The sequence below is a fragment of the Pteronotus mesoamericanus genome, unplaced genomic scaffold (assembly GCF_021234165.1).
Source record: "Pteronotus mesoamericanus isolate MK-2021 breed Mesoamerican mustached bat unplaced genomic scaffold, CSHL_Meso_final contig_68, whole genome shotgun sequence".
Taxonomy (NCBI): Eukaryota; Metazoa; Chordata; class Mammalia; order Chiroptera; family Mormoopidae; genus Pteronotus; species Pteronotus mesoamericanus.
Window position 1 is genome coordinate 1,334,353 of NW_026555234.1, and position 23,983 is coordinate 1,358,335.

Genomic DNA, 23,983 nt, shown 5'->3' on the forward strand with positions numbered 1-23,983 from the left:
GGGCACAGCCCAGGTATCACCTTGTGGGGGCCGCCCTGTCTGCGGCGACCTTACCCGCCTGCCCGCCCCGCCGGCCCCCGCCTGCCCAGGGTGTGGTGGGTTGTAGAGGGGCGCGGTGTGCTGGAGGCAGGCGCTTGGTGTAAAATAGCTGCTTTATTGTCATCCAGATGCCTGGCTGACAGCCTGTCCGGCGGAGTGGAAAACAAGGGAACAGGAAGCCTGGGAGGTTTCGGAGTCCCCGACTCTGCGTGCAGCAGGCAGGGCTGCCCAGGTCGGGGGTGGGGGGCGTTGAGGGGCCCCGGGGGGGGTGTGGGGGGAGAAAGGGGTCGGGCCAGCAGTTGGGCGGTCCTGGCCCAGCCTCCGACTTCCTGCCTCCTGCCCCGGTGTGGGTGGGGCCGGCCCAGCTACTTGGCCTTGAATGAGGCAGCTGGAGGTGGCAGGGTCCGCAGGAGGAGGACGGGGAGCAGGAAGAGGCCTGAGCAGGCGGTGAAGCAGGCCGGGGCCCCCACCAGCCAGTACACTGCGGAGAGACAGCCCGGCAGTGACGTGGGCCCGCCCCGCCCCCGCCCGCCACCCCTCAGGGATGTGGGCCCGCCCCGCCCCCGCCCGCTACCCCTCAGGCCCGGATGGCAGCTCCGCGCTGTGGGGTTGAGTGGCTGGAACCAAGAGTGTGGCTGGGGGAGGGCCCCACCGGGGCAGCGCCCCCCAGGCCGGCAGCACACCGAGCGCGGTCCCACAGCCCTCACCTGAGGCGGCCGCCAAGGGCCCCACCGCCCTGGCCAGGGCCCCCAGGCTCCGCAGCGTGCCCATGACCGTGCCCTTCTGCCCAGGCGAGCCTGTGGGGGGGAGGGGGGCCGTCAGGTGCCTAGCAGCTGCCACCCACACAGAGCAGCTTGGGTTGTGGAGGGCCTCTCACCATAGCCGGCGACCACGGAGGACAGGCAGGGCACCACGATGGCAGCAGCTGCGGGGGGCGGGGGCGTCAGGGAGGCGCCGTCAGCCCGGAGGAGAGACTGAGGGCGCGGGACCAGGGGGTTCGCAGCCGATGGCGGGTGCCGCCCCCACCCCCCGCCCCCCCGCCCCCCGCTGGCCCACTCACCGAAGGAGTAGAGCAGCAGCCCCAGGCCCAGCACAGGCAGCGTGCGCCCCCACCCGATGAGGAGGAAGGCGGGGACCAGCAGCAGGATGGCCTGCAGGGGGCACAGCCGACCTCAGGGCCCACTCCCGTCGCTCAGGGCCGAGCCCAGGAGGCCCCCGGCCCCCACTTCCCATGGCCCCGTACCCGCTGCACAGCTGCAATTTCTCCACCGGGGCTGATCCGCCGGGCGTAGGCGCCCTGGATGGTGGCCATGGTGAGTCCGATGAAGAAAAACATCTTTCCCTGCTGCAGGCTGGGACGGGGGGAGGCTTAGCGCCCCAGCCCGCTGGCCCGCCGCCCGCCCCTGCTCTGCCCAGAGGGAGCCAGGCTGACAGCCACTACCCGGCTCGGGTTCCCGGGCGGGGCCTGGGGGGGTTGGGAGACGGCAGGGCGTCCCCCGGCGGGGTCCCTCAGGGGCCCGCACGCCCACCTGCTGAACTGGAAACGCTGGTGTGCAAGGAAGCTCAGCGTGTACTCCAAGCCGGAGAACAGGAAGAGGTAGAGGAAGTAGACCAGGCCCAGGCGGCGCAGGTGGCGGAGGCCTGGGGGCAGCGGGGCAGGGGCATGAGGGGCCACAGCCCAACCGCAGCCGGGGAGCACCACCCCCGTGTGGGCTGCTCCTTACTGTCTCCAGTGGGCGGGTCCTGGCCACGAGCCACAGCGGAGAAGCGGAGCAGGGCCAGGGGGCTGAGCAGGTCGGCCGCAGCTCGGAGCCCCAGGGTGACGGAGGGCGCCTGGTGGGGGGGCGGAACTGGAGAGGCCTGCTGGGCCCTGGGGACGTCCCTAGGCCCGGCGGCCCGGGGAGGACATGACCCAAACCTGCTCGGCCCTCGCGGCCCGGCCTCAGCTCACCTGCCAGGCCTTAGAGGCGGGGGCCTCGGGAACACAGGGACCCCAGGGGCACTGTGTCCCCAGGAGCCTCTGGATACTGAAAGAGGACAGCCCGGCCTCCCCCGGCACCCGAGACGGGCGCGCACGGCAGGCTCCCTGCAGGCCCATGGAGCCAAGCCCCCAGCCCCACGACCTGTTAGTAGTTTCTGGGTCCCACTGTACCCGCTTGTCCAGCGGCAGCGTCTCCGGCAGGAAGCAGAAGAGGAAGAGCAGGTCAGAGACAGCGAAGAGCAGGGCGAGGCAGGGCGCTGCCTGCACAGGCAGGGAGGCGCCCAGCGTGGGGCCCAGTGTGAAGCCCAGCGAGAAGGCCACCCCGATGACAGCCTGGGGAGAAGGCCGCCTGAGTCTGGAGCGAGGCCCAGGCCCTGGGGGGTCCCGCACCCCCGTCCCCCAGTGTGAGCACTCACCATGCCTCGGCTGCGGGCCGACGGGGAGCCCAGGTCGGCCACGATGGCCGTGCAGAGGCTGACGTTCCCCTTGCTGATGCCCCCAATCACCCTGGAGGCCAGGAAGGCCGCGAAGCTCCCCGAGGCAGCCCACACGGCGTAAGAGGCAGCCACACCTGCCTGCCACAGGGCCGGAACCGAGGGGCAGGCACGGTCACTTGAAGCCAGGAGGGGCCCAGAGTGGGGCCAGCAAACCCAGCAGCACCCCTGGGGCCCTGCCATGGTCTGGAGCTCCCCAGGGCCACTTGTGTTCCCAGTGTTGAGGCAGCAGTCGTTGCCTGGCTTAGACACAGGAGCCACTGGCCCCTCAAGCACCACCCCAGGGGGCCCCGTACCAGGGACAGCAGCATCACCGGGCGCCTCCCCAGGCAGTCCGAGATGGCCCCCGTGAGCGGCGCCGAGAGGAACTGCAAGGCTGAGAAGACGGAGCCAATGAGACCTGAAGGAGACAGAAGTCCCGGTCAGCACATGGTCTCAGCCCCCCAGGGTCTGGCCACTGGCCCTGCCCTCCTAGGCCGTGGACCTCAAGCCACGGTGGCCCTGACAGCAGGTTGTGCCCGGGAGTCAGGAGGTGTGTACGAGGACCTGGCTGGCGGGAGCCCAGGAGTGGAGAGGGAAGGCCCTAGCAAGACGGGAGCCTTGAGGCTCCAGCGTGGGGCTTGGCGCCATACCTCCGAACAGGACGCTGTTGTACCTCTTCTCTGCCGGCATCCCGATGGCTGCCGCAAACCAGTCCACCCCTCGCTGCCATGAGCCATAGAGGGGGTCCTGCGGGACAAGGAAGCATGACGGGCTGGGAGTGTCCTGGGCGCGGGGCGGGGGCGGGGGGCAGGCATCAGGACAGGGCAGGGGCTCACGTGGGCACGGCTGTGGCTCTCCAGCAGCCCGGGCAGCAGGGGCAGCAGCAGAGTGAAGGCCAGGAGGTCCAGCAGGAGGCCGAGGAAGACGACGGTGACCACGCGGGTCTCGGGCGCCGGCTGCTGGCGGATGGGTGGGCGCGGGGTGCAGCTCCCGCCGGCTCCCCAGCCCATGATGGGGACGCTCCGATCCGGCCTAGCCGGGGGTGTGGCGAGTCTGCAGGAGGGCACCTCTTAGTACCCCATGCCCAGTCACCTGCTCTACCACGGGGGAGACGGAGTCCGCCTGCTCCGGCCACGCCCCGGACTTGCCAGCAGCCAGCGGGCACCTTCCACGGAGCGCCAGCCCCGCCCGGTCCCACCCGATCCCGGACAGGAGAGTAAGGCTGCGGAGGTTACGCAAGGAAACCGCAGCCACCGAGGCCAACCGTCCCAGGGTTGGGGTGGGGGCACGCCGGCCACGGGCGCCAACCCGCCCCACGCAGCCGCCACGCCCTCCTGTCGAGCGGGCCGGGAAACTGAGGCCCGGTGGAGGGCAGGGACGCAAGGCGGTCCCTCCGCTCCGCAGGACAAGACCCCCACCGGCCCCGGACCCCGACCCGGGCTCGGCTACCCGGGAGTGGGGGACCCCGCCCATACCTGCTGCGGCCGCGCACTCGGGATGCACCGACGGAAGGACCGGTGGAGGGACCGAGGGATGCGGAAAGGCCCGCCAGGCACGCTGCCGGGGGCGGGGCGGCCCGCAGGCCCCGCCCATCGCCCCGCCTCCGGAAGTATCGGTCCGACGCGCTTTGTTTTCCGGCCGGCGCGGTCCCCGGGGTACGGTCGGCCCCGGCAGAGCAGCCTGGCTGCCGGCGTGTGTGGGGCGCTCTCTACTGCGCGGCGACTCCTGACCCCGCCGACGTCGGGGCCGCGGGCTCCCCCCGCCGGGCCTGCGCGTGGTCGCGGCCCGAGAGCCTTTGCGACGGGGCTGGATCTCCGGCGCCACCGCCCCAAGCGCCCGCCCCTCTGCCCGAGGGGAGACCTCTTCCTCCCTCTCAGGGCCCGGGGCGCTGGCTCCTCCACCCCGCAGACAGCGCCCGCTTGGGTCTGGCCGCGCGGCAGCGTGCGCGCCCGTGGGGTCGACCCTACATGCGCTTCCTTGGACAGTTTCTTCTGCATCCGGTGCTGAGCGCCAAGTCCCGGGACAGGCAGGTGAGGAGGAAAGAGGTGCGTGAGGTCAGGGCAGCGGAGACCACCGGAGGCCGCAGGCTCCCGCGGGCATCCCGGGACCCGGAAGGAGCAGCTGGTGACCCCCCCGGGGCGGCCTCGCACCTGGCGCCCCGCCCAGGGTCTGAGGGGGCTACCCCGGCTGGGCTGCGGCGCCTGGCCAGCGCTGCCCCCGCGGCCTCCCATCCTACACGATTCGTGCCACTCTGTGGCCAACCCTGACCGCAGACAAATGGGGAGGGGACCCCAGGACACCTCCCAAGTGCACCTCTTGTCAGCGTGGCACCCACATCCCTCTGTGTGCTCAGTACCCGAAGGACAATCGCAGCTACATGTACGCGTAACAGGCAGTCATCCCACCTACTACCCCTACTACGGAAACGCGGTAGCTCTTTCCCCAGAGGAGGCTCGTAGTCCCTTGCCCGAGTGTGGCCGCCGTTCACCGCCTTCCCACCCTGCTCCCCCTCTGGCTGGAACTTGCAGGCCTGAGATGGAAGGTCAGCTGCGTTACCGGTTCTTGCATCAGATGGGAGGGCAGAGTTGGATAAAAACATGCAAATGTATTCACATAGACATCTAAGACCAGCTGTCCCCTGGGCGCCCCGTGGCTGTCTCCTCTGGCAGCCCACGGCCCTTTCAGGGTCCAGCGGACGTATGCTGGCCGGGCTGCATTCTTCAAGAGATTCCTGGTTACACAAGCCCGAGACCGTGGCTGCCAGCTCACTCTGACCCAGCGCGTAAGCCTGCTGGCCAGCGCAGACGGAGCCCGAGTTCCCCTGCCGCCCGCCCCCCCGCCACGCCCCGCCACAGCGGCCCAGCGCTCAGAACCAAGGCCGGGCAGCCGCGAGCATCGGGCCAAGGCTGAACTAGGACAGTCCCGCGCTGGGCTATCATGGGTGACTTTTTCCTGCTCCAGTTTCTAAACTGTTTGCAAAGTTGTTTACTTTGTAGTTGAAAATATAATTTATAACGTAAAGTAACACTGCATTCTATACACGAAGGCGCATACCCTTGGTTGACTAAAGACGACATCGGCCAGAATCCCCTCAAGTCCCAGACCCTGCGATGGCTCCGCGGACCGAGCCGCGCCCATTTCGTCAGGAGAGATGCAGCGAGGGGAGCTGAGGTGTAGGGAAGACACGGACGGACGTTACGACATCCTGACTTTCAATATACAGTGTCTCCTTGAATTTATTTTTTGAACTTTTTCCTCTTCAGAGCCTTCCATTCACCTTCCTGCTCAGCCAGGCTGTTAAAAAGCTGCTTCACTTTGCGCTTTCTTTCCGCATCCCTAAAACAGGAAAAAAGCCCACTTTGGATTAGTTTTTGGAGGACAAATGTGCAGAGGGAGGACAAGGGGTGGGGGCGGCGCACCCTGCCAGGCTCCCAGGCCCAAGGCCGGTGGGAGCGCCGTGCGGGGCTGCCCGCGCCCCCGCGGCCTCACCGTTGCATGATCTCCGAGAGCTGTGTCCGGGCCAAGAACTGGTTGTCCTTGCGGATCTCCCGCACGGCGCCCTTGAACTCGCGCCTGTGCTTGTGGACCAGCCTCTGCCGCTCCTGCTCCTCCTTGGTGCTTCCCCGCTTCCTGCCGAACTCGAGCCTGAAAGCAGGGCGCCAGTGCCCAGGAGGCCCATCGAGTGAGCCCCCCAGGGCTGCAGGTGGGCCCGCGCCCTGACCCCGGGCCCACCCCGTGAGACCGTGTGGGCGGCTGCACTCACACTTTGACCAGCCGGGGGGTGAACAGCTTCAGCGGGACCGGCTTGCTCTTCTCACAGATCAGGGGTGGGTAGCGCCTCTCCTGGGCCTCCACGTCGGCCAGTGCGCTTCGGCACAGCTCCTGCGAGAGGGAAGAGTGGCGCTGTGCGCGGCCTCGCCAGTTCCTCCGGGAGGCTCTGCAGCCTCTGGGAAGTGGCTTCACGCCACTTCGTCCTGCCGCCTCGTGGGCTGAATAAAGGGCTGGGGTGCCCGAGAGCTGTGCCCACAGGCGGGCCGGGCCGGTGGCATGGAAGCCGCTGCTTGCTGCTGGGGGAGCAGGGCGCCCAGCCAGGGAGCTGCTGTCCTTCCTCACAGGCCCCTCCCCGGCGCGGGGCAGGCCTGGGGACCCACTGAGGCGGAGACGGTTGACCGTGCCTCGGATCTAGGCACTCGGGCGAGGGTGGTCTGGGCCGCCAGCGTCTCGCCAGTGCGACAGCTGCCGCCTTCCCAGGGAAGCCCATCCGCTTCTGCCACAGACACGCTGGGCACCGGGCAGCTGCCTGGGCCACACGGTGGACCCGGGGCGGGACCCAGCCTCTGGTCTGACCTCACTCTCGTTCCAGCAGAGGAAGCCAACAGCCAAGGCGCTTCCATCGCAGCCCTGCCTTCCGGGAGAGTTGGCTCAGGGATCTGAGGGACTTTCTAGAAGCCAGCCCACTGATGTTTGTTCCTTTCCCCTCACACAGGTGTGTCCCAGAACTCAAGCTTCCTGCTCTGCGGGCACAGCGCCCCCGGCCCCTCTGGAGGGTCATCTCTGAGGGCCAAATGCCCTGACTCCACGGGTAAGGTACAGCCCGCTCAGTTCACCCCGAGTCCAGGGCCCCCGGGGGCCCCTTGGCCAGCCTGCACCCATCAGAGCTGGGAAGCCCCTCTGCCCTTTAACCTAAGGGACAGCCCTGGCGCGCCGCCCGTACACGGCGCAGGCAGAGGCAGGTGCCGTGCCCCAGCCCTCCCCGAGATGGTGCGGGGGCCTCAGAGGCCCGTGTCCTGGGGGCAGAGACACACCAGCCTGCGGCTGCGGTGGCCGTGCCACAGGCAAGAGGCATGGGAAGTGGGGGTGAGCCCGTGGCTCTAGGGCGAGAGGTCCAGGTAGCGGGAGGGCCCCGTGTGCAGACCCCAGGCAGGGAGGCCAGGCTGCCACTGCAGGGACCGCGTTCCCTAAAAGGGCCCCAGAGCTGGTGTGGCAGGGCCTCAGGGCTGAGCCAGCGAGCCGGTGGGCGGGGCAGGCGTGGGGAGCAGGCGGGGCGTGAAACAGCGGCCAGGCTCAAAGGCCGCAACCACCGGTGGTGCCCAAGATGCTTGCTGGACACACGGGAAGCTCCCAGTTCATATGGGGGGCCCCACACAGCTTGCACCTTGTGCAAGACAGTGGACTGTCCTGAGGACTGTCCTCGTGTGGCCCTAGAGGGACGGGTGCCCACGCCCAGAGGACAGTGCGCAGGCAGAAGGGGACATGGAGAAACGTCACAGCCCCCAGATAAACCCCAGGCCCAGACTCCGTCCAGCAGCGGTTGCTGCCCGGAGTTTCTCATGCGCAAAAGCAGTGCCCTCGGTTCCCAGGGCTGCTGTCCCGAGGACGACCGTGCCCACCCAGCGGCCTCCCACAGGTGAACGGCTGAGCCAGGCCAAGCGCCCTCGTCCCTGGGAGCCTCACCTGCAGCTCGACGGGGTGACGGAGGCCAGCCAGGTGCTGCGTCAGGAGGGCCCCGAGCGGCCGTGCGATGTCGTGGAAGGCGGGCAGTGTGCCGTACAGGACCACACAGCGCCTCACCAGGGCCAGGCACACGGCCAGGCAGGAGAGCCTGCAGGGGCGACGGGCAGGTGTCTCGCGAAGACTGAAACCCCTGCAGGGCCCTGACGGCCCCACGGGGCCGTGGCCGGGGAGGGGCGTCCACCGTGGGGCCGGGCCCCGCGGCGCACAGCCCGTCTCCCCACACGCAGCCATCGGGGCGCGTGGCGGCCGCTCAGGAAGTGGGGCGCCCTTGTTTTCAAATTACTGCGCAAAATCGAGTGGCGTATTTTGAAAATAACACCCACACCCTGGGAAGTAGTTTTTTTCATGGAAATAATGGCCGTCAGGACTCGCACAGACAGACGTTTCCCTGAAGAAGACACACAGATGCCCCGCAGGCAACTGGAGGCCTGGCGTCGCTGGTCGCCAGGGAGACGCGAATCGAACCGCAGCAGTGCCGCCCCACGCCTGTCGGAATGGCCGCTGTGGATGCTCTCAGGACAGAAAGATCACAAGGCCAGGGCGCGGGGGCGGGACGCAGGCGGTGCCGCCGCGGAAGGCAGTGTGGGGGCCCTGAAAAGGTCAAAGATGGACCTGCCTATGACCCCGCGATCCGATCCCCCTTCTGGGAATATCCCCGAAAGAACTGCAAGCAGGGACTCAAAGAGATATTTACACCGAAGAGACAGTTCCAGTGCCACCATTCCCGGTAGCAAAAAGGCAGGCACAAGGCGAGTGCCCACGGACAGATGAGGGATGCACAAAGCGCAATAGAATGTCATTCGGCCGTGAGAGGAGCGAACCGGACCCCTGCTACCACGTGGACGGGCCCAGAGGACAGGAGGGTGGGTGGGATGGGCCGGCCACACAGGGCCCTGTGAATCCACAGACGGGGCCCCACGAGGGGGCAGCCTCTCAGCCGGAGCGAGCAGCGGGGGGCCAAGGCGGGGGAGGGGCTCATGGGGCTAGTGTATGTATATTTAACCACAATAAAGGATTTTTCAAGCCCTGGTTGGTGTGGCTCAGTGGACTCACCCTTCCCCTCTCTCTAAAAATAAAATCTTTAAAATATATATTTTTTAAATAATCTAGAACTTAAAAATCGGAGGAGGACTTACGACTGCAAGGCCAGCTCGCTCCCTCCTCCTGCTATAGACCAGGCGAGCACAGGAAGTTGCAGTGTGGAAACAACCCTGGATGGGACACCTTTGGAGGTGACTCTGTCTCCCAGCCCAGCGGGATGTCCCCGCTGGTCCCTGGTTTCCTCCAGCAGTGTTTATATATTATAGTTTCCATGATGCAATCTCCCGCCTCCTTTGCTGCTTCCTAAGTATTTTCCTCTCTTCGATGCTGCTGTGCACGAACCGCTTCCGCAGCCTCCTTTCCACATGGCTCACCGTTAGTGTGTAGGAAAGGGACCGACGTGTGCGCGCAGGCTTCGTGTCCTGCCACCTTGTTGAATTCAGCTATGAGATCCAGCAGCTTTGCTGTGGAGTTTCTTGGGTTTAGTACCCATAAGGTCGTATCTCCCACAAATAGACGCCTCAGGGCACCCACAAGGTCCACCTCGCGTACAGACGCGTACCTGGTGTGGTTGGCCTCCGTCCCCTCCTGGGCTGTCCGTCTGCTCGCCCAGCGGAGGGACAGGCTCCTCCTCTGCCATGTGGCCCTGTCCTCTTCGCTGGACACCAGGAGCAGCTCTGAGTTCCTCCCCAGAGGTCTGAAAGGGTGCACCAGGGTGTAACCTGAATTCCAAGTGGGATAGGGACAGAGAGGCCTGAGTGTCACTGGGCTTGCGGGGGAGGCGCGGAGAGCGCCGCCTCTGGCAGGTCCCCCCCCACGGGCGCGCTGGTTTTCAGCCCGCAGGGTCTGGGCAGTGGCCTCAGCGGCGGGCGGGGGCGGGGCTGCGCCCTCCGGGGAGGCTGGGCCTGAAGAACACCCCTGGGGCATGAACGACCTGGACTGAAACCTAGAGACAGCGATGACCGAGAAGCGGGGGGGGTTGAGGGGTCAGTGGGGGTGCTGGGGGGTGGTCTGCAGGGCGGAGGCGGCGATGACCCCGAGGCATGCCGGACCCCCCGCCCCCGGGCGTCACAGAAGAGCGACTGAGGCAGAGGGGCGGCCTGCAGGGCGGGCACGGCGGAGCGGGAGGTGACCGGGAAGGGACGGGTGTGTGGCCGACAGCAGCCCCCACGCACAGCCTGGCCCCTGTCCTGCTCTTCGCTCTGACCACAGCCGCCTTGTGGCAGTTTCCCCGGGGCATGACTGTGACCGTGCCTCCTGTCCCGGGCCCCACCACACGGCTTCAGGACACGCAGCGTGCAGCAGAGCAGCCGGGGCGGGGGGGGGCCACACGCAGGACCGTCCCCACGAGGCTGCCAAGGGGAAGGACGGGGGTCCCTGAGCACACTGACAGGACCGAAAGAGGGACGAAGGGCCAAGCGAGTCCTCCAGGTGCGGAGGGAAGCAGCGAGTGGGGGAAGGGCGCGGGCAGCATGGGGGCGGGGGGGCGGGCAGGAGCTCAAGCGCGCAGGACAGCTCTGGAGAGCAAAGGTGAGAACAAAGGCGGGGATGCGTCCTCGTCAGAAATTGCTGCGACTCCCTTCCTTCTTCTAAGACTCAGAAGATCGGTGATGACCCAGACGGTGCCGCCCACCAGCAACGCAGCGGCCCCAGGCCCACGTCACCACGCACTTTGCGCCCCGCAAGCGGGAAGCAGCTGTGGCCGGTGCGGCTCAGTGGACTGAGCACCGGCCTGTGAACCAAAGGGTCGCCGGTTTGATTCTCAGTCAGGGCACAGGCCTGGGTTGCAGGCCAGGTCCCCAGGAGGGGGCGCACAAGAGGCAAACACGCACTGACGTTTCTCTCCCTCTCTCCCTCTCTCCCCTGCTTCCCCTCTCTCTAAAAATAGATCTTTAAAAAAAAAAAGATGCAGGAAGATACATCAACACAAACTAAGGATGTTGTCATGTCAGCCAACACAGGAAACCGATACTTTAGGTCTCGCTGGCACCAGGCCCGGCCTCCCGGGGGTCCACGGTCCCGCCTGCCCCCGGGTGTGGGTGTGCGCACACCCACAGAGCAAGGAAGGGGTGCCGCTCTGGACTGAAAGACTTCAGATGTGAGTCTCCTGTCACTTTCTCACATTCCAAACTTTGCACAAGGATGGATTACTTTTGGAAGTCCTTAAAAAATTCTCAAGTACAACATACTTGAAAAAGCTTCTTCAGATCGACTCACCTTGGCTTGGCTTGTTTGGAGTCGCTATGTACAGAATCCCAAGAAGAAAATTAATCAGCTCGGGCACGAAGCGCCGAGACAGAGCCACATAGTCCAGGAACACGCAGCACACGAACAGGCCCTTCACGGCGTCTTGGAGAGACTGGACGGGGCACTGGCGAGGACACAGGGCTGGGTGATGAGGCGAACGAGGCTGGACAGCGCGCCTGCAGACCGCCGCCCCGGGGGGGCCGGGGCTGAGCTCCCTCGGCCGCGCAGCGTCCGGGAGGCCCGGGCGGAGCTCTGTTGGCCTGGGTTCGCCACGACGGCACAGGGGCCCAGTCCTCCGTGGGATCAAGGAAAAAGGGACGACTGGGACTTCTTTAAGCCTGAAGGGCTAGAACCCGTATCGAGCTTGATGCTTTCTCCCCTGGAGAGGCTGCTTTCTGGGCTCACACCCTCCGTTACCTCCGGCTGCTGAATCCAACCCCTACCCCGTCTGGGGCTGCTGCTGACCTCAGGGCTACCGGTCGTCCCCACGGGCCCTTCCCGATGGTCTGTGCCCCCTGACCCTGGCGGTGCGTGTCCATGACCCTGGCCCAGCGCTGGCACTGGTGGTGCAGGCCTGCCCGTCCGCGTGTGGAAGCACGCACCTTCGTGAGCAGCTGGCTCATGCACACCAGGGCGGGCGTCACCACGGCGTGCCGGAAGTCCGAGGTTGGGAACAGCATCCCCGCGATCTTCAGGTAAACGAGCTGCGGAGAAGCGCGACCACACAGATTCGAGAAGGGAAGGCGGTGTTTGAAATGCTGCCTCCAAAGGGGCTGAAGAGCAAGCGGCTCTGGAACCTGGGGGGACCCAGAGCCGCCCCTGTGATGCCGCCCTGCGCCGTGGCCAGGGCAGGGGCTCCGCGGCCGCTGTCGGCCGCACACAGGCGGCTCCCCAGCCACGCGGGGCTCTCTGGTGGCCGGCAAGGGGGCGGAGGGTGCAGCTGCACCGCCCTGGGAGCCTGGCTGGGTCAGAGGTGCCTGCGCCTGCCCGTTCAGCCTCCGCCCAGGAGGACGCGGCCGAGGCTCTCGGGGCCCCATGCCACTCGTCCTGCCCCGGGCTGTGAGCTCCGACGGGAGGAGGCCTCCCCGTCTGACCACCTCCCACGCACACCGGGCAGAAGGACAAGCCCACCATCTGCCCCGCAGGACCATGGCGGGGGCCGCGTAGCATGTCTACCAGGCGGGTGAGGAAACTGAGGGCCGCTGGAGCGGCAGCGCTGGGAGCTGGGGGGTCGTCCTCCAAACACCCCCACGTGTCCCTGCTGTCCTGGCCGAGTTCCCACCCCCGCCTGTTCATCATGGGACACAGGCGCCATCGAGCGCCAGGCCTCGGTCCTGACAACAGCCAACGAGCAAAAGCAGGGTTTCTGGGAGGCTCGCAGGGCCTAATTTCACCGCAGGCGTTCACGCAGGTGCGGGTGTCAGAGGGGCATGAACATCGTGTGGGCAGCCGGGTCTGGCCCAGGCTTGGAGCCGGCGCCCCAGCACGGGCCGGCCCGCCACGTCCTGAGGAGACGGGGCCTGCACCGCTCGCCCACACAGAGCTGCCCCGACTGCGTTCTCCCGCGTGGCGCCTAAGAACCTAGACGTGGCTGCTCCATCTTCCGTGGCGATGGCAGTAGTGAGCGGTTACTTCCAGGAGCTACCACGGGCTGGGCACAGCCCACAGCCCACCCCGACCAAGGCGCCGAAAAGACAGGCATGGTGGCCTTCACCCACCTACAAAGCAGGGCGGGGCCAGGACCCACAGGTCAGACGGTGGACTGGGGCTGAAGGCCAGGCTGCCTGCTCAGGCCCCGCCACTTGGCCCCCCAAGTCCCGCTGGGCGGACACAGGCTCCACAGGGGCAGAGACCAGGCCTTCCCACCGGGGCTCCGGGTGCCCGCTGCTGCGCACAGCAGGGGCCTGGAGGGGTGCTGGCCCGGAGGCTCACGGGGCGGAAGCACCAGCAACGGGCCGTGGACCGGCTCCGATCTGACTCTGTGGTGTCTAGTGAAACCACAAGTGCAAACCGCACATTTTAAGTTTCTAATAAGTAGTGTTCATGCATTTCAATGCAAAGACAAAAAAACAGAGTAATGGAGCAAACGTTTCCAAAGCTCACCGAAGTCAACGCTACCGCCCTCGGCTGTCATGGAAGGGCTCTCGCGTCTCAGTGAACCGGCAGACACGACAGGGAGCCCAGCCCAGCCATGGGCTCGAGTCCCCAGGGAAATCCGTTCCCTCCCTTTGCCACAAAGGGTGAACCCAGCTCCGTTCATGTGCAATCAAACTGGTTTCTTTCATGGCACATCTCAGTTCACCATTAACGGGCCCACAACCCTCCGAAGGGATCCCGCCTGACGCTTCGAAGCCCCGCCCGGGTGGCCTGGGCAGGCGGGGGCCAGCTCACCACGTCCAGCCCCGGAAACGCGGCCCGGCCCTTCTCCTCGACGGCCCCCTCCATCTCGTGCATGGCGTCGCGGAGGACGGACTTGACAGACTCGCTCGCGGATGCAGGGAACATCTGGCAGAGGTTGTACAGCTGCCTGTTCATCGGAAACACCAGCCAGCGGGGATGATGCCAGGGGACACCAGACGGCCCAGACTTCCCGGGGGCCCTTCCTGGGGCGCCACCGACCGACTGCACAGTGGAGCCAGAAGGCCCCGTGCGGCCCACTCCCTGACCCCTGCCTGCCTCTCGCTGAGCCAGGTGGCTTCACGGTCACCCGCAGGACAGCCCCCCGCGTGCAGGGTGGGGATCACCTTCCCTGCGCCCGCCTGGCGGGCCGCCTGTGGAGCTTCCTCGCGAACTCGCAGTTCCTTGCGAGCACATCTGAAATGGCAGAGGCCACTGGGCCGCGTGGCCTCACTAACCTCCCAACGCGGGGCCCTGCCACCGCGGGGCCAGCAGCCACCACGCGGGGCTCGGCCGTCACGCGGGTTTAGGGCATCGAGAGGTCCAAACCGGCTGCTGTCCCTGTGCGGGGCAGGGCCAGGTGGACAAGAGGGGGCCACTTCCAAACGGCACCCTGGGTCTCATGAGCCCCAGGTTCTGCCGAGGCCCGGACCTGGGTGGCGCTGGGACTCTGCCCTCCCCCCGGGCTCACCCCCCAGCCCCCGGGCAGGGCTTGTCGCGTCGCTGGAGGAGGAAGCCGCGAACCAGCCGTCCGGGGCTATTAACGAATCTGAGGGGGTTTGGCTGCCTTAGAATCTCTTTGTAGCTGAAGATGCGTCCCACCTCCAGGGGACAGGAGCTGCAGGTGGGCCGCGCACCGGGTCAACCTTGGAAGCCCGACACAGGTTCTCAGGGCTCCACACTGGGGGCGGGGGCGGGGGGAGACACCGCGCGGCTCAGCCCCAGGCCATCGCCTCCACTTACACAACCAGCTTATCAACCACGTCAAGGCCTGGAGGGTCGTCTGCAGCCAAATCGCCCACGTACTCCAAGAGGAAGCCGAACAGCCTCTGGGGGGACACAGGTGGGAGCGGCTCAGGGAGCGAGGGGCCTTGCGCACAGCCCGTACGCTGCTCGCCCCGGGCGGGGCCAGGGTGCGGCTCAGGGCCCTGAGGGCAGAGCCCTGCTGAGCGCAGAGGAGCAGGTTCGAGAGCTCAGGGTGGGGCACACGCCCCTCGTCCCCATCCGTGTCCTGGGACAGCAGCTCTTCCCGACAGAGAAGGGCACCCCAGTGACTTCCCCGAGGGCCCGGCCCGGCCGCTCGATGGCCGCACGAGGCCGACTCGCGGGCACCAGGAGGGCGCTGGTGCGGGCCCCCTCTGGGCCTGCCGTGGGCCTCAGCGGCGTGTGTCCCGCCCACGCCAGCGTCCACCCCGGGTGGGCGCCCCCGCACGCACCGCTCGGGGCCAGGCGCCCTCGCTGACCGGCAGCTCCCGGCGCCCCGACGCCCCAGGCGTGGAACCCGCTCACCCAGCACACCTCTAATTTTGCCTTGTTTCCCGCAGCGAGGCTGGGGTGGTGGCATTTCTGAATCCTCTCCACTACCAGCAGCTGCTCCTCCGCCGACCTCCCGGACAGCAGAGACTTCAGGTCCTCGGAGGACGCAGGCGCTGCGGGAACATAAGCGTTCCACCCTCGCGTTTCCGAGGGAGCGCCTCCCAGACCCCGGGGAGGCGAGGCAAACACTGAACGCAACAAGGGCCGTTCCTCCCTCTGCTTTAGCAACAGAGGCGGCCTAACGTCTGTCCCCAGCGCTCGCTCTAATGGCAGGAGCACCTGCACGTCCCGGATGGGAGGCCGGAGGGAGCTGGCTCGCGGCGACCGGCCCCCAAGGACGGCGCCCGCCACCCGCGCTCCGTGAGGGACCTGCCTAGATACCCAACGCGCAGAGGTGGCACAGCCGAGTGGCCCGGGAGGAGCCACGTGTGCGGGCACCACCTGGAGCCACTTCCCTGGGAGCCGGCCTCCCCTGCAGGGTTATCGTCTCTGAAAATAACCTGCAGTCACAGGACAGAGGGGGACTGCTGACCAGAGCTGGACTTTTTTCCCTGTGCCCCGGAGAGAACATTCTAGATTGTCTGAAATGTGGCCCAGGTCTCAGCACAGGCAGCCCCTCCCAGGTGCCTCACTGGTTCCCCCGGCCTGGCCTTGGGTCTTCGTGCTGCCCAGCAGCTGCGGCCTCACACGGCCCATGCCCACGCGCCCAGAAAAGCACCCTCAGCCCCCACGCCGCGTGTGGCCCCAGCGAGCCTGACTCATCGCAAGGCTGGACGCTGTCCTGAAACCTCGGGAAACCCGACCATCTGTCACCTTCAAACGTGTAAGGCAGCTCAGCTCTGGCAGCTTCTTGTGCTTCCCGACCACTGCCTGTCGCCCGGGCCTTGGGCGTCTGCCGCTGCGCCAGCTCTGGGCGCGCGCTCTCCTCCGCGCTCTCCTCCGCGCTCTCCAGGTCGGAGTGGCCGTCCGAGCCGACGCTGTCCTCTGCGTCCTCCTCGCTCGCATCCTCCTCCTCATCCTCCTCCTCCTGCTCCTCCTCCTGCTCCTCCTCCGTGTTCGCTCCGTCACTGGCTTCCCCGCTGCGCTCGTCCTGGATGGTCATCTTTCCGTCCTGGAATGGGACCCGGGCACCGCGGGCATGGAGGCCCCAGGGAGACACCGTGTACACTTGCAGGAAACACGGACCCTCTGCTGCCTCCGCCCATGGGCCCTCGGCCTCACTGCCCACCCCCCGCTGCGAACCCGACTGTGGGCCACAGGCCGGCAGCCACGCCCCCCACACCGGCCGCCCACCGGGGTGCCCAGCTCTAGCAGCTGGGCGGCCTGCAGCTGCCGGCGGCTGGCTCCAGGGCTGGGGGACGGCGGGCTGAGCAGGGGCTTCCTGGGACGGGGGCTGCACCTGGGGATGGCGGGACGGTGTCCCCCAGATCACCCAGTGTTCTGTGAGCACCCAGCTCCCTGCCCCGGGGCCCTTCCTACTCGGGACACCTGCCCGCCCTGCACCCTACCTGACGCACTCTAAGAGGGAACACAGGTGTGGGCCTCACAGGGCCCACGAACGAACGCTGCAGCCTCAGCAACATGATTACTTTTCTGAAAAGCGTGCAGAACGCTGACCTGATGCGCTCCCTCCGCGCGAACGCAGAGTTCACACAGGTAAGCCACCACGCATTAGCAACCGAGTAAAAGCACAAGGAGCCCGAGCGTGCGCGGCGACCAGGCCGGGGTCCGCCCAGGCTCCCCGAGCTCCGCGCAGAGCCCCGTGCAGAGCCGCAGGGACGTGCTTAGGAGACGTACAACTTCTACCTGTAAAGTACCCGAAAGCGGGTGCCTACAGGTGAGAAGAGAAAAGGCAGGCAGGCATCTCACTTTGTAGGAGAGCAGACGCCGGTCATCCTTGTCCAGCACGAAGCCATCGTTCAAGTCGTCGGCCGACGTGTGCGCGGGCTTCTGCGTGTCCTCGCCTTCGCCCTTTCCCAGCATCCTCCGCACTCTCTCAGCCTGAGCAGAGGTAACAGGTCACGTGTGGAGCCCACCGGGGACGGACAAGGATGGGCGTGAGCTACACTTTTTTGCTTTTATAATCAAGAAAAGGTATTTATAGTGAAATACATGTTAAGTTTGAGTAGCCTAAAAAGAGTCCACTGGTTAAAACAGGCCCCCCCCCACCCCCCCTAACAGGGCAAAGCAGAAAGGCCTGGAACGCAGGTCCCAGCGGCTGGGCCCGGCCCGCCCGCCCCCATACCTCCAGGCGCTCCAGCCGCTCCTGCTCCTCCTTTGCCAGCTCTGCTTCCGTTCTCATCCTGTCTGAGGGCTGAGCCTTCATCTCGAAGCCCAGCTCTCGGACCATCAGGTCATAGGCGTCAGGCTAGGGCGGGAAGGAGGGGAGTGTCACGTTCCACATCTTGTCGTCAGGAGGCCAGACCTGCCAGCAGCTTCCCGTGCGTCCCAGTCGTGGCTGGACCCCAGCACAGGAGAGGCTGGGCCACCCCCGCGCCGCCTCTTGCTCTGAGGAGCCTGTGCTCCTCAGCCCGGGCTCACACTCATCTGCCTCACTCAAGCTGGACGCTGCTCCCCAGGCCTCACGCCCCACAGAGAGCCCGGGCGTCGGCCATAGCACGCGGCACACGCCCCGGCGTCCTGGTGGGGGCCTTGCTGCGTCCTAGAACCAGCGGCAGGAACATGCAGCTCTGCGGGCAGCCCCGCCGAGGGGAAGGCGGCGGGAGCCGACGCTGTTTGGAGGACGGAGTTAAGTAAACCTCTAAGCTCAAATGGCACCTGACGGTCCCCCGCCCAAGCATCCTTTAACACGATTACTCCTGAGGAGACGTGGAAGTAACTGCGGCCTATTTCCACCCCGATGTAACACCCATCAGATGCCCAGATAAAACTTCAATGGAAATGCAGGTCCAACAGAAACGGGACCAGGAGACCTGGCCACCGCCTCTGCTGCAGAGGCAGGTCAGGGCAGCCGGGAGCCTGCTTCCGCCCCGATGCCCACCTGGGGTCTCTGTCGGTCCCTGTCCTGCGGCCGCGGCGCCTTGCGAGCCAGGAGGCTCTGGATCTCCCTCCAGTCCCGGTCCAGCTTCTCTGTGAGCTCCAGGGCGTCCTCTCGCTGCGCCTGCCTCTCCCGCTGGAAAGAAGAGCAGACAGCGCACACCGTCCCTGCATGGCCCGCTCCAGTCCGTCCACAGCGGACAGAGTGGTCGGTACCGTCCACGCCAAGCTGCGCAGCTCATCGGACAGCACTGGTTTCCTGCTATAAACTACTCACTGTTGGTGAAGGGCAGCGATGTTGTGTGAATCCTGCTACACACCAAGATGCCGAAACCAACCAACCGGCAAAACCGCCCAAACCTCAACTAACTGTCAGCAGAAACACTGAATGCTTTACTAAATTCCCAGAAAACAGCAGACACAGCCTAGCACCCTCCAGGGAGGAAGGCCCCAGAGCCCCTCGTGAGCTGGGACAGGGTGCTCCACCCAGGGCATGGCCAGCGCACCTTCTCCTGTTTCGACTTTGCGATGAGCTCCTCAATCAACTCTTTGCGGGACCTGGGCCTCTCGCCGTCCGGGCCTGGCTGCTGCGAGGTCTTCTGGAGGGGCCCTCCGCCCCCGAAATGGGCCGCCGTCAGCTCCGCTGCAAACGGAGCCGAGGGTGTGGCCGTGAGCCCAGCGCCGGTGCTGGGACGACCCTGCGGCCAAGGAAGAGGCCTCACACCCATGGTGGCCCAAGGCCCAGGCCTAGCGGGACCTAAACACCCAGGAGGAGCCGCTCCCGGAAAACCACTCACTGGCCCTGACGTGAGCAGCCGGAAACACCGCAGAAAGGGGCCTGTTTTTAAACTGCATTCAATCCCGTGAAAGAGCAGTGAGCGCAGTGAGACCAGCGGGGAGCCGAGCCTGTGGGGAAAGGCCGCTGCTCGGGCTGCAGACCCCTCCCGGCCTCACGCCTCCCAGGGCGGCCAGCGGGGCCTACCGCCCCCCGGCCGGCGCGAGGGACCAGGGCAGAAGACAAATAAAACACTGCGGAGCTGTCGAGTTGCAGTGGAAAGAAGCCTTTAAAAAATCCCACATCTCTATGGGATGAGAAGATGGGCTTCAGTGCTAAGCAACGTGCCCAAATCGCAGAGCAGCCACAGAGCGTTTTAGGCTGAGCCTCCAGCTCCTGCAGCCTGACTGGCTCCCCCCGCACATCCAGGCTGAGGCTGCCGCCTAGAAGCTACCTGACGCCACGCTCATGCAGGTGGACGCAGAGGAGGAAGGAAGCGCACTGCCCCCGCCCCCCAGGCCTCCCCCACCCCCCGGCCCGTCGCCTCACAGGCTGCCGGCCCACCTGGGACTCGCAGCGGCCCGGCCCCGGCCCCGGCCCCGGCCCGGCCCCTCTGAGCTCCTGGCTCTAATGAACTAGGGTGCCATCCAGCTGGGACCCGCCTCGCTTTCTCAGCCTACAAAAGCCTCTGCCTTCCCTCCCTGCACGTGCACCTGCAGGGCTGCCTCGCCTGTGGGCCTCTCTGGGCCACACTGGAAGAAGCAGAGCTGTCTTGGGTCACACGCTAAATACACCGCACCACGTAATCACGGAAACATCTCATCTTGTTTTAAGCACATTTATGATTTTGTGCCGGGCCGCGTTCACAGCCCTCCTGGCTTGCACGTGGCCCGTGGCTGCCCAGGGACACCCCTGGATTGTACTCCTCCTTCGAGTGCCAGGAGCAGGGAGTCAGACGACCCGCAGTGTGGGGGGCTCCCTGAGAGGCTGATGATGGGGCCCTGCGACGTCTCGCAAGGTTCTGGGGAGAGGGGGGCGGCGGGGAGAGCCGCCCGGGAGACGCCCCGCCCCGCCCTCAGCAGACAGCACGCCCCGCCCCGCCCTCAGCCCCGCCCTCAGCCCCGCCCCACCCTCAGCGGACAGCACGCCCCGCCCACCCGCCCTCACCGGACAGGACTCCCCGGTCCTCAGCGTCGCTGTCGCTGTCCACGATGTTGTCATGCTTTTCAATGTCTGCCAAAGACTGGCCGTAATGAGTTAATTCTTCGTCTTCGTTCAGGTTGTAGATGTTTCTTTTTTCATGTTGTCGCTGACAGAAGAGAGAAAAAAGTCAGTTTTCTAAAATTTTCACATCCATTTAATAGCAAAACCCACTGATTTTTCTATCGCTTGCGCAGCGGGACAGCACAGCCTATGCAACGCTCCGACCTCTCCAGGTCACTGAGCAGGGACTCAGGCGGGAACAGCACCCGCGGGAGGCCACTCGGCGGACGGCGGGGTGAGCGCGGCCTTGCCCAGGGGCACGGTCCTCCGGTGGCGCCCAAGTCAGAGCTCGGGGACGTGTCGCTGAGGTGCACCCTGGCCAAGACACTCACCCACCCAGCGGCGTCTACAGGGGGCCACTTCCCTTTTGGCCTCGCCAGACCTGGCCCAGGACAGCAGACCCCCCCCCCCCAAGGCCTGGCGGGCAGCGCCCACGGGAGTGCAAGCGAACGCATCTGACTTCCGCGTGGAGGAGACCCTCCCGCGGTCCCCATACCTGCTGCTCCAGGGCAAACCTCCGCGCCATCTTCTCCTCTGGGCTGACGGTGCTGTCATACTCCCCCAAGCGTCTGTCTCTGAACACGTTGGACTTATCCCTCTCCTTGTATTCCTTCAGCAAAGTCTGGGTACGCTGGAGAACAGACCATAAGACAAGCTTGGCGAGCTTCGTCCCCAAAGGAAAAATGCTCCCACGGGGGACACCTGCAACGGACTGGAAGATGGCCCGGCCTCCCGGCTGTCTGTGCCTGAGGCCACTGAAGCCAACAGTCCAGAAAGAGCGATCGCCATCCTGGGGGGGTGGGGCTCCTGCCAACCAGGGGGCCAAGAGGCCTAGCCGGGCCCAGCGGGCCCCGCCACCCTGAAGGCTGAAGAGAAGGGGCAGCCGCCAAGAAGGACGCAGAGCCGAGCACACAGAGGTCCCTGTGTCAGGGAAAGAAACGGGAGGAGGTGGGGTCCCAGCTGCCGGAAGGGAAACTGGAGCGAGGAGCTCAGAAGGCGTGAGTCGAGTCCTGTGTCGTGACCGACAGCGGCACAGGTGGTGGCAACACGCTTCTCGTCTGTCACCTACGTGCATTTATTTGTACGTCGCTCAGTCCTTGCTGTTTGGTGCCTGTATCTGCACCCTGCCGCTTGCTAACATTTACCTGTGACCCAAACCGCTACGTGCAGCGCCTTCCTGGACCCTGAGACACATGCATAGGGACCAGGACGCACGACCACGGGTGTGGACCCCCGGCCCCACCACTTCCCACCTACCTCTCTGCCCTGGTGGCCTCCCCTGGAAAAGGGAGACGACACAGCCCTGCCTCGGGCTGTCGTTCAGGGGACCACAGGGGTCGACAAGGGGCGGCTGCCCTGTGGTGCGGAGCCCTGGGGCCTGGGTTGGGCCCCAGCTGCCCTCAGGCAGAGACTGGGATCCCGGATGGGAGGACTGGACGTGAACTTCCTCCCACAGCGCCTGTCCCGCTGGGCGGCACCAAGGGATGCACAGCCTCGTTGTTCTACACAGCGAGCGGGGAGTGAGGATGGGGCACAGCTGGCAGTGACAGCAGGGCCGGGCACCGGGCCGCCCCTACACAAAGCCTGCTCCCTGTCTCCACCTGTGGGCCACTGCGGGCTCGAGGAGACACGGGAGACGCTGTTTGCTTCCCAGGGATCCGCGCAGGCGCCAGGCTCGGGCCTCCCGTCGGCCCTGCTCGCCTCTCTGCACAAACGGTGACCTGCCTCGACTGGGCGGCCTGTGTCCGTCCCTCCACACGTCTGGAGCTCTAGGACCTCACACTTCAGGACACCCTCCCTGCCACGGGGCAGCGGCTGTGAGCTGCCACCCACGGCAGCTCCTTGCACGTGTCCTGTGGGCCGAGCACTGGGGGACTCGGCCAGCAGCGGCGGCCCCAGGGCACCCAGCGCAGAGCCTGTCAGGCCCCGGCACCCGTCCTGTTTGGGCCGCGGGGCTCCGGAAAGCGCCAGAGGGCAGCTCAGGCTGGCCCAGGCAGGTCTGGGGGATGAAACGGCTGGTGTTTAGAGAACACTGTGCTAGATGCACAAGTTTACTCAGTTCTTACAACCTCCACGGGAGAGAGGATGCGTATTGTTACCCCACTTTAGAAATAAGAAAACTGAGCTTTGCGCAGTGGCAGTATTGTTGCCAATGAGGTTTATCTGACGCGTGATTGTTGCTCATAAAAAGAAAAAAGAAAGAAGAAAACCGAGGCATGAGTGGTGAACACAGACGTGTGTTCCAGAGCCCGCAGAGTCTCACCCCCCCAGGCCTCCCTTCAGGGGACCGTCACTGCAGCCTGTGCAAATGCCGAGGCAGAGGACAGACGCAGTCCAACTGACATAAGAGGGGGGACACCCCCCAAAGGACGGGATTATCTTCTGGAGGGCGGGCCCCTTGTAGTACAGGCTTCCTCCACTAGGTCAGCGTTCTAGGAGCCTAGCTGTGCCAGGCACTGTCCTAAGGTTGTTAAAGGAACACATCTGATCCAGCATGTGGGCACCACGATCTCCATTTTCCAGATGAGGAAAGTGAGGCACAGATAAATAGCCGGGCCCACCCACGGTCTCCCGGCAGTCCGGTTCCCGAGTCTGTGCTGCGCCGTCAGAATGTCAAAAATGTCGCTGGAGAGAGGGGTGGTCCCGGCCAAGCCGGAGGCAGGGAGCCCAGGAGTGTTGGGGGTACCGCCAGGCGGGCTGAGCTCCCGAGTGAACCCGTAGGGTTAGGCGCCGTTCCTGACCGCACGTGCGGCCCGGGCAAGGGACGGCCACCGGGGAGGGGCGCCCCGCTTACCTTCTGGATGGCCCGCGCGCGCGACACCCCGGGCACCCCCACGTCGTGGCGCATCTTCCTGCCCAGAACCTGGAACTTCTGCCTGTTGACTTTCACTTCGAACGGGTTGGGGTTGGGCTTGGTCCGGGGGCCCCGTGCTCCCGCCGGGGCCCCGGGAGCCTTGGTGCGCGTCCCGATGGCCCTGGCCTTCCCCATGGCCTACTCTTGCTGCACCCCAAGGCGCCCGACTCCGTGGCACGGCCTGGGAGATCCAGAAGAGGTGAGCCGATTGCCCAAGTCGGCGGACAGCGGACCCCTTCGGGAAACACGTGCCGGGACCAGCGAGCTGTCCCAGACTTCGTGTCGCGATAACTGCGCGGCCGCAAGCAGACACATCCGGCTCAGTTTACATGCCTATCCGCGCAGTGACTACAACTCCCAGAAGGCAACGCTCGGCAGACGCGCCACTTCCGCCCCGCGCGGGGCCTTCTGGGAGCTGTAGCGGCCAGCCGGACGCCGCTCCCTCGCCCGCTGCGGGCGAGGAGGTGTGCGAGTTCGTCCTCGGGAAGCCGTTAGCGGGGAGCCGGCCGCGCTGTGAAACGGCGGCGGCGGCGGCGGCGGCTGCCGTAGCCGTAGCCGTCGCCGCCGGGGGCCGGGAGCCTTCGCTAGCTAGGGTCGGTCTCGGCGGAGACCCCAGGCAGCCCGGGAGCCGGACTCCGGGGAGAGTTGCGCGCGCGGAGCGTGGGTGATAAGGCCACGAGTCCGTATAGGGGCGCGGCGGCGGCGACAGCGGAGGAGACCGGCAGCCGGCCAGCCCGCGCTCCTAGCCCCGTTCCCGCTAGAGCCCCGGGCCCGAAGCAGCAGCGTGCGCCGCGGCGGCCGCGTAGGCAGCGGGGCGCGCTGTGGCCGTGGCGGTGGTGGGGTTTCTTTCGCGGGGCCGGCGT

General features: G+C 66.2%; 2 protein-coding genes across 3 annotated transcripts; both read right to left on the reverse strand.

The window, feature by feature from the left end:
- Positions 1-345: 345 nt before the first annotated feature.
- On the reverse strand, positions 346-4,062 carry MFSD10 (major facilitator superfamily domain containing 10). The gene is made up of 13 exons (XM_054581887.1): positions 3,972-4,062; positions 3,333-3,549; positions 3,147-3,243; positions 2,811-2,914; positions 2,437-2,595; positions 2,192-2,353; positions 1,764-1,872; positions 1,569-1,680; positions 1,283-1,391; positions 1,100-1,190; positions 917-964; positions 747-836; positions 346-520 (listed from the first exon to the last, which is right to left on the reverse strand). The coding sequence occupies exons 2-13, from the start codon at positions 3,504-3,506 to the stop codon at positions 405-407; spliced, it is 1,371 nt and encodes a 456-aa protein (XP_054437862.1). The 5' UTR covers positions 3,507-3,549; positions 3,972-4,062; the 3' UTR covers positions 346-404.
- Positions 4,063-5,413: 1,351 nt separating this feature from the next.
- Positions 5,414-23,466, reverse strand: NOP14 (NOP14 nucleolar protein). 2 transcript variants are annotated; one of them, XM_054581878.1, is made up of 18 exons: positions 23,061-23,466; positions 20,763-20,897; positions 20,171-20,312; positions 18,735-18,871; positions 18,233-18,364; positions 17,477-17,599; positions 17,101-17,232; positions 16,045-16,342; positions 15,214-15,344; positions 14,659-14,744; positions 13,690-13,825; positions 11,901-12,002; positions 11,269-11,422; positions 9,614-9,773; positions 7,951-8,098; positions 6,260-6,378; positions 5,986-6,141; positions 5,414-5,832 (listed from the first exon to the last, which is right to left on the reverse strand). In XM_054581878.1, exons 1-18 carry the CDS (start codon positions 23,253-23,255, stop codon positions 5,733-5,735), a joined length of 2,586 nt encoding a protein of 861 aa, XP_054437853.1. In that variant the 5' UTR covers positions 23,256-23,466; the 3' UTR covers positions 5,414-5,732. The 2 variants fall into 2 exon arrangements, with proteins under 2 accessions (XP_054437853.1, XP_054437854.1); XM_054581879.1 differs by lacking the exons at positions 5,414-5,832; positions 5,986-6,141; positions 6,260-6,378; positions 7,951-8,098 and adding an exon at positions 9,423-9,515.
- Positions 23,467-23,983: the final 517 nt, after the last annotated feature.

What these genes read in the sequence shown, in the direction of transcription:
- MFSD10 (XM_054581887.1), bottom strand. Translation starts at nt 3,506, where the DNA reads ATGGGCTGGGGAGCCGGCGGGAGCTGCACCCCGCGCCCACCCATCCGC. An exon ending in CGGCCCGCAGCCGAGGCATG is followed by an intron (nt 2,354 to 2,436) that starts GTGAGTGCTCAC and finishes CCTTCTCCCCAG; the next exon opens with GCTGTCATCGGGGTGGCCTT. An exon ending in AAATTGCAGCTGTGCAGCGG is followed by an intron (nt 1,191 to 1,282) that starts GTACGGGGCCAT and finishes TGCCCCCTGCAG; the next exon opens with GCCATCCTGCTGCTGGTCCC.
- NOP14 (XM_054581878.1), bottom strand. Translation starts at nt 23,255, where the DNA reads ATGGGGAAGGCCAGGGCCATCGGGACGCGCACCAAGGCTCCCGGGGCC. An exon ending in TGAGCCAGCTGCTCACGAAG is followed by an intron (nt 11,423 to 11,900) that starts GTGCGTGCTTCC and finishes TGTCCTCGCCAG; the next exon opens with TGCCCCGTCCAGTCTCTCCA. An exon ending in GTCACCCCGTCGAGCTGCAG is followed by an intron (nt 6,379 to 7,950) that starts GTGAGGCTCCCA and finishes TCCCTCTCGCAG; the next exon opens with GAGCTGTGCCGAAGCGCACT.